Source organism: Echeneis naucrates, chromosome 10, assembly GCF_900963305.1.
Source record: "Echeneis naucrates chromosome 10, fEcheNa1.1, whole genome shotgun sequence".
NCBI classification, from domain to species: domain Eukaryota; kingdom Metazoa; phylum Chordata; class Actinopteri; order Carangiformes; family Echeneidae; genus Echeneis; species Echeneis naucrates.
This window is the reverse complement of record NC_042520.1, coordinates 14,793,174-14,805,181: the sequence shown is the minus strand read 5'-3', so window position 1 is coordinate 14,805,181 and position 12,008 is coordinate 14,793,174. Positions and strand designations below refer to the sequence as shown.

General features: G+C 41.7%; 1 protein-coding gene and 1 pseudogene across 1 annotated transcript in view; one reads left to right on the top strand and one right to left on the bottom strand.

Annotated features, from left to right (window-relative positions):
• Positions 1–7,894, bottom strand: part of LOC115050324 (uncharacterized) — a 31,592-nt gene extending 23,698 nt beyond the window's left edge. Inside the window, exons 1-2 of the mRNA XM_029513166.1 lie at positions 7,887–7,894; positions 7,208–7,283 (exon numbers count right to left, since the gene is read on the bottom strand). Of these exons, the coding sequence (XP_029369026.1) occupies positions 7,208–7,244 (37 nt within the window). The 5' untranslated portion in view covers positions 7,245–7,283; positions 7,887–7,894. The remainder of the gene's footprint in view (positions 1–7,207; positions 7,284–7,886) is intronic.
• Positions 7,895–8,224: 330 nt separating this feature from the next.
• Positions 8,225–11,690, top strand: LOC115050329 (cis-aconitate decarboxylase-like; annotated as a pseudogene).
• Positions 11,691–12,008: the final 318 nt, after the last annotated feature.

The window sequence follows — 12,008 nt, the reverse complement described above, 5'->3', positions numbered from 1 at the left end:
TTCTCTGAGGTGCAAGGGTTAAGTACAATAACTTCAGTTTTGTCTGAATGTAGAAGTAGAAAGTTACGGGTCATCCAGACTTTTATGTCTTCAAGACGTGTCTGCAGTCCGACTATCTGAGTAACTTCATTTGGCGTCATTGACAAATACAGTGTTGTCGGCGTAACAGTGAAAATTGATGCTGTGTTTCCTGATTATGTTGCCCAAAGAAAGCAGATATAAAGTGAAGAGGACTGGTCCAAGTATCAAGCCCTGTGGGGCCCCATAATTGGCTATAGTGTGTGATGAAAAGCTATTGTTAACATGAACAAACTGATGTATGTCTGATAAATAGGATTTGAACCAGCTTAGCTCAGTTCCTTTAATTCCAGTTTCATGTTCCAGTCTCTGTAATAAAATGCTTTGGTCACTGGTGTCAAATACAGCACTGCATTATGGAGTCTGATTTCTTGTCTGAAGCCATTAGAATATCACTGGAGACTTTCACCAGTGCTGTTCTGTGCTATAATGAGCTCTAAATCCTGACTGAAACTCTTCGAGTAAATTATTCCTATGCAGATGGTCATACATTTGGTTTGCAACTGCTTTATGACACTTAATTTGATTCGATTTATGTGGATTTTGTACCTGATAGTAACCCTGATGAGAAACAAAAAAACAAAAACAGACAGCACAGATTACAAATAACAGATGTGCCAACAGCAGTGTGGAAGGAATGTTCCCCACACGGTAACCAGGGGATTTCCATAACCATACACTAACTTGATTAACTTCTCTTACAGCTCCGAGCTCAAAAACCCCACCAGAATGGTATTAATAGCCACCCTTCAATGTTGAGATGACAGCTGATTCATGATTAGTAAGGCTACACATGCAGGAGTGTGTGTATGTGATGATGGATGAATGATGAATGTATTCATTTTAGTTGGCCTTTTAATAAATCCTTTTCTTCCTGCTCTTGATAATAGTAATTCAAGTTTCTCTTTCTTCAAATGTGTCATGGTATTTTAAACATCATAAGACATTGACATAAGATATTGTTCAAACATCATCATGCTTTATTCACGCTCAAAAAGAAACTAGGATGTATCAGCACATGCATTCCACAGACCTGACCTGAAGTTGACATCCAGTAGCATCTTTTTCATCAAACAGATGAAAGATGACAAATCAATGCATGTTTCAGGATCAAAACAGAACCATACTGACATGTTCCTGTTTTCATTTGATGCTTTTCTAAAGCTGTGTTTTATTCTGACTATTCTAGAAATCCGTTCTAGCTCATCACACATCATCACTAAGTTTCTGCTTCATTTTGTCTCTTCACTGTTCCAAGAAAAATGCCTGAGATATTTTTTACCGTGTGTCACTGTTGATTCAGAAGTCAAAAGATAATCTCTTCTAAGTAGAAGACAATACGTCTTTTTTTTTTTTTCAAGTCATCTGTTGAATGTAATGACTTGAGGCTCTTCTCTGGGAGTACTGTGGCTATTCATTTGGGTTTATTTCACAATGCTAAATTTAAACAAAGCTGTTCGGGTGTGTCTTTGATAGAGGTCCAACTGCTTTTTTACTGTACTGTTGAGATTGACAGAGATCAATCAATCAATTATAATATTCATATTCTAGATAATGTCAAAATTTTTGCTTTGAAGAGTACCAAAAATATGACAATATATTCAACTAAATGTTTTCAGTTGAGGTGTTGGTGAATTACAGAGACATAAACAGCCAACTCTGGGCTATTGCAACTTACTGAATTATACGGTTAAATTGATTAGTAAACAAATATAAAAATTTGATGAATGTCTTTGTAATAATGTTTTAGGAATATAAGGGTGGGCTTTCACCCTTGAAATCATTGTTTGTTCAATGTTAACATAGTAATAAGAGCATTCTTCACATTACTGGAGGAATAATTGAACTCAGAAGGAAGTAACAGTGAATCAAATCAAGTTTCACCCTGTTTCTCCTGTCATTTTGCTGAGTAATGAACACCTGATTTTGTCTTATAACTGGCCATTTGTGACGATGAGTTCAATGCACTTTTGTTCCTTGGTATTAATTGCGTTAAGGTGTGACTGGCATGCACTGAAACTCAGCATCATCCTGTGTGAGTGTTGTCTCTTCATTTCTTCTTGTGTTTGGACATTCCTAAACTCTTAGCCGATGTAGAAACCAGCAGAGTCACCGTCCGTCCCCAAGATGGCCGTTTGTCTTGCGCCTTTTGTTTCTGATTCTTTCGAAGCATTTGCTTGTGTCTTTTCTTCTACTTTTGCGATTCAGTTTGTTTCCCCGAAGAGTGACTTTGAGTTGAACCTTGTAACAAACTTCTATTCATTTGCTACTTTGTCCTGCGAGTCGTGCATTTGGGTTCAGATTCGTACCGCTCTGTCAGTGACGAAATGCTGAATTAAAGAATGTGTTAAAATGACAGTAGCCGCAAAATTTAGTCAGTCAGTTTAATCAGTCCATCAGTTTGTATGCACGAGTTTCCCGACTTGTAGCATTCCTTGTTCAGACTGTTTGTGACATTTTACATTGTAAAGTTTGAGTATTCCAGGAATGTTCACAAGAAATTTCCCGTACTATTGTGTCATTGATTGACATTTCCAATGATAAAGCAGGATAAAATCTAAAATATGAAACCAACTCACCACATTTGCCTCCAGGTATTCTTTTCATCATCCAAACCCCCATTTATTACCCACGACCCTCTTGTAGGTCTGAGAGTGAGTGGTTGTTGGTCTCTGTCTGTCTGTGTGTTGGCCCTTTGATGGACTGCTGACCTGTCCCTTACCCAGTGTGAGCTGGGATTGGCTCCAGCATTTCCCACGCCTTGGACACAGAGAAGCAGTAGAAGATAAGCGATGTAACTCAGGTCTTTTCAAATTACTTGAATACAGTTTTTCTTAGTTTTTCTCTTAATTCCTCTTCATTTCATTTTAATGACCGCCCGGGGACGTAGCTCAGTGGTACAGCGCATGCCTTGTATCGAAGGTCAAACCTCAGCCACAGCCAGTGCTGGTGCTGATACCAAGCCTGGGCAAATGGGGAGGATTGCTGCAGGAAAGGCATCAACTGTACCAAGTAGCCTAATCAATGATGCAAGTCACAGAGATGACTTAGTGTGGCAACCCCGAACAGGGGAAAGCAAAAATAGAAAAAAGAGTTAATTTCTACTTTAATTTATATGTTTTTAACAATGCTCTGTGTCCTCCATTTTGTGAGGTAATTCTTTTGTCTTGCAGTATCATCATATTATCTATATGTATTTTACACGATATACTGAAAATGGTGTGCTGTGACATACAACAGTTCTGGCATATTATCTTATTAATCAAGCCAAACAGGAAAATGCACATCATTTAAATAATATATTTGAAGATTTATGCAACACAACAACAAAGATACCAGCTTTGCATTATTTGACACAATGTTTTACATTCTAATTGTCCCATCCCAAGATACTTCAAACCAAAACTTTTTTGGTTTCTCGATTTCATACTCATGTACAAAATACACCATTTGCTTTTTAGAGTAGTTTTTGTTTTGTTTTTGTAAAACACTCCTTGGAAGTACAGAGGCTGAAGAAGCAGAACTGGCAAGAAACCATTCATGATCCATCACACCATGGTGCTTTTTACTCTTTCAAAGATCTGCTGAACCTTTCCTGCAGGGACACAGCCTTCTCTTACGATGGTGATGGTCCCTGTAGAAAGAGTAAAGCAGGTTTGAATAAGAACAAACTAATGAGAGGAAAAATATTCAGAGGAATCAATTTAAGGGAGATTCCATTCATACCTTCATCAATATTCAGACAGTTGACCACAGTAGAAGCAATGACTTCATTTGATTTCCCATCACACAAAACTCCTTGGATCTTGTGTCCCAGTCGACTGTGGAAAAAACATGGAGTCATCACTAAAAACAGTGAATCAAATTAAAGACACAATGAGTGAACTTTGTGCTCTCCCAGTTCTATTCAGCAATTAGACATAAGTGATCTGGAGAAGTTGGTAATACTCTGGAAACTGAAACATGACATGATGTCGGTACACATGGGGACTTGAGTATGCAGAGCTATGTAAAAACACTGACTTGATGACCATGCTGTGGTGGGTGCTGTCTGCTTCTCCACTGGGGTTGGCTGAGGTAATGGCAAGAGGTCCAGTGATGTTACAGAGGTGGGCAGTGACAGTGTGGTCGGGGACGCGGATCATGATGCTGTCACGGGTACCAACGCGGTCATAAGCTGCTCCCACTCCTACATGAGATGATTTAAAAAGCGAGGCAAATATATCTTTCATTTATTGAAGCTGAATTAAGGGACAGGAGTTTATCTGCAGTCGCCAAGGGCAATTTACCGAGATTCAACAGCCAGTCCCCTTTGTTTACGATGCAGCTGATGCCTCCGGGATACACGTTCCTCATAAACTCCCAGAGCAGAGGACTGAAGGGAGGCTTGGCTAATACCAGCTGCTCCACACTAGAGATACAGATACAGATGGGCTTCTCTGCTGGTCTGTCCTGGAGCAAGTCACAGATAGAAGGTTGATGAGTTTAGCACAGTGAGGAAATATGATTCCACCAGATAGCACCTTATTTATCAGTCTTACTTTAATGTTGTAGATTTTCTCTATGGCCTCAGGATTCTTGCAGGAGGCAGCCAGGGCATAGACTGTGTCTGTGGGAATACCACAGACCCCACCTCTCTCCAGAAGGCCTGCAATCTTCAGGAGACCACTGGTATGTCGTGACGTTGCCAATGGACAGGGGGCCTCTGAAGAGGCTTCCTGTGTTACCTTCTCCTAAAAAAGGCCACAGAAGGAGGGACGCGTTGATAAAACGAACACAACAAATGCCACTGGAGCGTTAGAGGAGGAATTCAATGCAAGGGTCTGGTTAGGTACCTTTATTAATGCAGGGCCCAAAGGCAGCAGTCTCTGTGAGAAGACACAGTTGACCAGTGATGCCAGAACTCCATAAATGCAAATTATTGAAAGCAGAGCAAGCATGGCCACTGTGAAGAGAAGGTTGTCGTGGTGTTTAGTTAACTACATGAATAGTTTTCGTAGGCAACACAGAGAGAAGACTCATCTTTTAAGATCTTATAAATGACTCTTACTTTCTAGTTGGTATGGCAGCCGCTGGAGTGTGGACAGCAGGAGACAGACCAGAACAACCTCCATGACTGTTGTTAGAAACAGCAAAACCAGGTTCTTGTAGGCAGCTGATATAAAGAATGAAAGGAATTAAAACTAGGAATGACAGTAACAATATTCTTCAGAAAAAAGCAATGATGTACCTCACCTATCAGCATGAGGAATGCATTAATGACAAGAAAAGCAATGGCTCCTGCTGCAAAGCCAAAGGAGGCTTCTGTGGAAATTTGCAGGAGCTCACCTGAAAAAAAGATTAGTGGTTAAAGTTTTGGGTTATTCACTCACAACAAATCTCCATCTAATCACACATCTGTAGCAACATACCAGCAAACCTAAACCAGGTCCAGGTTGCCCACACTGCTACATAGAAGGACGAGATGACAGATCCGAAACGTCCCCCTCCTGTAACCTGCAGGCGGCTGACATAGATCTGGATGATGGCTCCAGAGATTAGGACCCAAGGGACAGTCAGATGGAGGAAGGAAGGATTTGTGCTCGAGACTTGCGCATGGAGGGCTGAGAGAGCTGCAACCCCATTCATAAGGTAGAACAGCGCATCTGTAGTCGGAAGCGCCTCCTGGTCTCCCTGATTAGACCTGTTGCACTTGAAAGCTTTCTGCAGCTGCTCAGTGGAGATGGGCTGTGGCCCAACAGGGATGAGAGACTTCTCTGCTATTGTTGATGAGCGATGAGAAGGTAGCATACAGGGAGGCTGCAGTGAACACCGAACAAGCCACACCAAAGAAAATGTAGTAACCCTGGAGGGGGATCTGGGGGACTGTTGAGACGGTGAGCAACACGAAGAGCATGTTGTGGATCAGTTCCAGGACGTTCATGTTCAGGCTTCCCACACAGAGCACCAAGGCTGCCACCACAAAGAACCAGTCCCCCACCATTGGTTCCCTCCCTGAGGCCACTTGCGCTTCCTCTGCAATCAGAACCGAGACCACAAAACTCTTCCCAAGCCTTGATCAGCCAATACGCAGCATGAAGACCAAACTTGGTGGTGTAGTAGCAATCTTGGCGCAGATGGGCATAGTAGCTGGAGAACAGCTGGGCAACTGAGACAATTGAAACCCACGCAACTCCCACACCGAAGGACTTCATATACCCAAAGCTGTAGAAAGCAAAGATAAATGGAGCAATGGTGTCAGAGAAGAAGCCCAAAGCCATGGGCTCAGCATATTTGTGTTTTTCTTCTTCTCTTGGCCGATGCTTTGTGCACGTGCTGAGTTGGGGGTCCCCAGCAGCAGAACGTTAAAGAGAGGGGTACCAAAGCCTTTGAGCGCAAGACGTGAGTCAGTCCTTTGACAAGCAGTGCAGCCGAGCCGTAGATGGCAAAAAGAAGAATGAGCAACTCGAGAACCCCAGAGACCACAGAGCCCAGGAGCCCACTATGACGGCCACTGCTTCAAAAATTAAGGTGGCCGTGATGGCCCCGAAAACAAAAGGCATGATGTAGTTGACTGTGGCAGAGCAGAAGGCGAAGAGGAAGGACAGAAGGATGAAAGGGACCAGACCAGCAATCGCCGACTCTTTTACAGACAGAAATAATTGGCAAGTGTCTGAGGTGGAATTCTGACATGTGCTGTTTGTCACGTTGATGGACAAGGACATGTTGTTCATTGTTCTTAGAGCACTGTCTGAGGCACCAAAGTAGATTCGAGTGGCTCCAAAACTGCTCCAAAGAGCAGCATAGCCAATGAAGGCGGTGCCACTTAGATGATCATATTTTCTGAAGGAAAGCAGTCCAGCCACCAGTTGGCACAAACCACCGATTAGGATAAGATGGACACCTGTGAAAGTTATTATAAATTTACATTTACATTTACATTAAAGTACATTTTATCTAGCACTTTTATTGTTATTCTTTTTTAATATGACATGCCAGCATAGTTAACATATCTCTTTGGAGCTTTTACCTGCAAGTATGTTTTCCACTCCAACTGGGGCAATGCCAGTATGTGCTGTACTGAAGTTCTGCAGAAGTACAAGGAAGGCACTGATCCCATTGGACAGCATCCCCAACACACCTGGTTCACCATAGAAACTGGCTGGAAACCCATCTACGGTTGCCATAATGTCTTTGTTGTCCACTAGATGTTTTTTCTGTAACAGCTAGTAAAGAATTGAAAAAGATGAGATATCTCTGAATTATATTATTTTACCTCTGAGAAATATATTTACTGTACTGTACTGATGTAAGTGTTTAAATGTATATAAAAAAAAGAGGTATAGTTTTGTGAGCATCTTAAAAAACATGAAAGGACATGAGTAATAACTTCCAGGTGGGTTTTTCTCAAGAAGAACAGTAATGTAAATGACATAAGCAAGTCTCTCGGTTTATGCCATTGCACAAGACTAAGTTGGAATAGATGTGCTTTAGGGCACAGCCGAGGAGTTGGTCTCACAATTAACAATCTCACTAGGGTATGGGCTGTAAATTGCAAGAAAAAGCATATTCAAGTAAAAGAAAATATATAGCCTGAGGTAGATTTTATTTCAAGTCAAAGTCCGAGAGACATAGTCCCCTCATACATACGAAAATATACATATTTAATGCAAAAAGGCAAGGACAGCATATTAAAATATTGTGGATTCTTTTTCTATTCCAGTTATTCATGATAATCTCAAAAATGATATACAGTAAATGAGTAGTTTTAAACTAGACTGTGTAAATAAACATTATTATTATTATTATTTATGGAAATTAAGCCTTACTTGGTCAAGATGCTTGGGTAGAGCAGGTGCAGACTTGTCGTGAAGCAGGGATAAAGGTCTGACGCAAATAAGGTGTGCTTTGTGTAAAGGAGAAGTTTTAGGAAAGCATCCTAACACAACCCACAATGACTCAAACGTCACCTGTCATATAAAAAATCCCTTTGTCATCTTTCTCGTCTGACAAGATGATGCTGATAATGTTAATCAGTACAGTGGAAATTCCTTCCTTTGTGTGCCCACCCTTCCTTGCTCATTTTGATTAAGTGGCAACACTCAACTTCCGGCTTGGGCTTTATAAGGTATGCACCTCTCAACCAAGAATCAGCATAACTACTTGACTGCAAGCTATAGCATCCATCTATAAACGGGAGGGGAAACCTTGAACAGAAAGAAGTTTGGGGAAGGAAGGAAAACCTGCCTACTACTGAGACTCTACTGAAATTACACTGAAACTACGATGTTAAAGCTGCAGGTAAATATTCACATTGGTTTTACAGCATGTAAATTTTATTTTTTTCAAGTGTTTAACTTCATTTAGTCTGTTGAAAGATTGAAAAAAATTTTTTAAATAATTAAATAGCAAGCACTATGTACTCACCATCAATGCAAAAGCAGCAAAAGACAGATTAATATACATTGATGACACCAATGACAACTAAAAATTGATTTAAGATCTGTAACATTACCTGAAGTTATACACTAAATATTCTCCAAAGTGTCTTTCCAGTGTTTTGACCTGTTTATACTTGTTCCACAGAAAATCATTATGCCAGTGTGTGCTGCAAGAGGAATGCATACCTCTGCAGAAGGTAAGACGGTTCCTGGTTGAGTATGGCCATGGGAAAAATAACAAGTTAAATTACAAATGATGTGACTGTGACAGAAAAATGTAGTTACACATCTTAAATGAATCTCCTCAGACCTCTGATACATTGTCAGAAACACATTGCTTGTTGAGTTCAGGCTGAAACAATGAAAACAACAAAAAAAATAATTAAATCTAAATCTCTGTTTGAGAATAGCTTGATTATAAAGCTTTTAAAGTTAAAATTGAGTTTTCCTCTTTTAAGTTGTTCCTTTCTTCCCCAATAATGTTTTTTTTTTTTTTTCTTCTACACATTGCTTCCTAGCAGTTTTGAAGCGTCCGGTCCCTGAGGAGACAGTCACTGGCAGCTTTGGGAAGTTCATCAGTGAAATAAAACCCCAGCAACTGTCCTCTGTTGTCCTCACCGCAGCAAAAGGATGGTTCTGGACAGCATCGGGGTCGGTCTGATTGGGAGTACAACGGACGTGTTTAAACTGGCCCTGCAGCACTGTCAGGTAAAGCAGAGACCGGAGGGAAAAATATGAGAAAATTTGAAACGAAGATGAAGCAAGATGCCGACGTATGCATACTGTATATGTGCTGTTGCCATCAATCACACACTGTTCACTGATTGATGAGTTACTTGGAGATAACTTCAGTAACGGACACATATTTTGTGTGTAATTCAATGTCCATAATTATGTACCTTTCTTTGATTGAGTAGAGGTGTTGGTAAAAACCTACTTTGAATGGGCATGTATATGTTTGTGTGTAGGTGTGTGACTCTGAATCACATTTTGTATGCTGCCAATGGGGAAAACTTACCTCAGCTACATGCCTGTCACTGTCTTTTCCCCTCAGGACATATATGCTGCTGATGACATCAGCTCTGTATACGGATGTAAAGGCACCAAACTTTCCCCAACACTGGCAGCTTTTGTTAATGGAGTGGCAGTGAGTATAAATAACTGGAAGAGTCACAGATTTCTGCATGCCTTAGCAACACAGACAGTGCCTAAAGCTATTAATGCATCACAGCAGCATATTCTTTCTAACTGCATACAAAACTAAGGAACAGTCAGTATTTTTATTTGAACCTGTTAACCTCAACCATTTGACTTGGTTTATGCTTAATTGCATGCTTTAACCAATATACAAACATGACATTGTTAAAAGATAATCTTCTTCCTTCAGACTCACTCCATGGACTTTGATGATACATGGCACCCTGCCACTCATCCTCAGGAGCAGTCCTTCCTGCTGTGTTAGCACTCGGTGACATGATGCCCACTAACAGAAAACCCAGTGGCTTGGACTTCCTGCTTGCTTTCAATGTCGGCATCGAGATCCAGGGACGTCTGATGAGGTTCTCTAATGAGGCCCACAACATCCCCAAGAGGTGAGAGAAAAGGTCCCATTGAAAATAGACATCCAAATTCATAGCAGCATGTGTTTTACTTACCTGAAGCGATCCAAGTTGAGGATTTTTTATCTACGTTCCACTGATTCAGACATTCATATACTGCTGACATCTGTGGTGTTGTTGACAAGGAGGCTGGTGCAGTATACTGTTCAGTCCCTTAGTCTGGTCAATGAGCTGTGAAGGCGTTAGTGGCACAGCAGAGCCTCTGTGGGTCGCAGTTCCACAATTAGCCATGTGGAGGAGAATCGCACAGGACTTCGTTTTTAAGCGCTCCCCTCAAGTCAAATGACAGCCACATTATTTGCTTACTAAACAAGCACTGAAATGACAAAAATCACGTCATTTCATGTCCCTAAAATATGCATTCTCAGCATGTGGAGGAGAGTCAGGCAAAAGAGAAGCTGTTTGTCCTAATAGACCCTCGACTCGAGGAGTCAAAGGAGCTCACAGCCTTTAGGCACAAAGCTGAATTGTTCCTAATAAACTTACCAAAGGCTCCTTTCTTTCTGTCACCAGGTTTCACCCTCCCACTGTAGTCGGGACAATGGGAAGTGCAGCTGCCTGTGCTCGCCTCTTGTCCTTGGATCACTCCCAGTGCAGTCATGCCTTAGCTATTGCTGCCTCTCTGTCTGGAGCTCCAATGGCTAATGCTGCCACTCAATCTAAACCGCTCCATATTGCCAATGCTGCACGCTTCGGGCTGGAGGCTGCTTTGCTGGCCTCACGAGGCCTCAAGGCAAGTCCTCAGGTCCTAGACACTGTCCCAGGAGTGGCCGGCTTCAATGCTTTTTATGAAGATTATGTGTCACGGCCTTTAGGGTCACCGGTGATGACGGGCACGTGTTCCTGCTGGAGGAGCAGGACATGGCTTTCAAGCGTTTCCCTGCCCATCTGGGGATGCACTGGGTGGCAGATGCTGCAGCCTCAGTCCATAAGCACCTTGTGGGCTTTGGCCACAGCACATTTTCCCCAGCTCAAATTCAGGACATCCAGCTCAGAGTCCCCAAATCAAAGTACATTAACAGGCCTTTCCCTGAGTCCGAGCATGAGGCCCGCCACTCCTTCCAATTCAATGCTTGCAGTGCTCTGTTGGATGGTGAGGTGACGGTGCAGTCCTTCACACCTGCTGCCATGAGCCGCCCGGAGCTGCTGGCTCTACTGAGCCGTGTTCACATGGAGCATCCTGATGACAACCCAGCCAATTTCAACCGATGTATGGCGAAGTCCAAGTGACACTTCTTGGAGGAGACATTCTGAGAGGACGCTGCGATACCTTCTACGGTCACTGGCGCAACCCACTGACCGATGACAGCCTGAGGAAGAAGTTCAGAAACAATGCCGGGATGGTGCTTTCTTCAGAAAAGATTGACAGGGTGATCGATGTGGTGGACCAGTTGGACAGAATTGAAAATTGCTCCTCTCTTCTGTCAGAGCTACAATGAACATTTACATACAACAAGCACAAAAATTGCATTTAGCTACATGGAAATTGAAAGCTATCTGTTATGATCTGTATAAGATATATTTGCTGAAAGTCACTGCATTGGGGGCATTACAGGAAAATGCAGAGATTCAGATTTAGGGAAAAACTATTTATTTTGTCCACACAGCTGGAAAATATCACATTGAACTTAGTATAACACTTTTATCTAATGGGCTACCCTGTACACTACTAACTACACAACTTCTACTGAATCATACAATACTTATGACTTTTTATTATGCTGTTTTCTCAACATGATTACAAAGTTGTTTTGTTTGTTCTGACTCATAATAATATGAATCATAATAAAGATTTTTTCTATTTGAACTTATTTGCCTGTTTGTGAAATTATTAGGGTAAATATCACAATTGCCTTTGGTGCCCGAATCAAAATCACCCAATCATCATGAA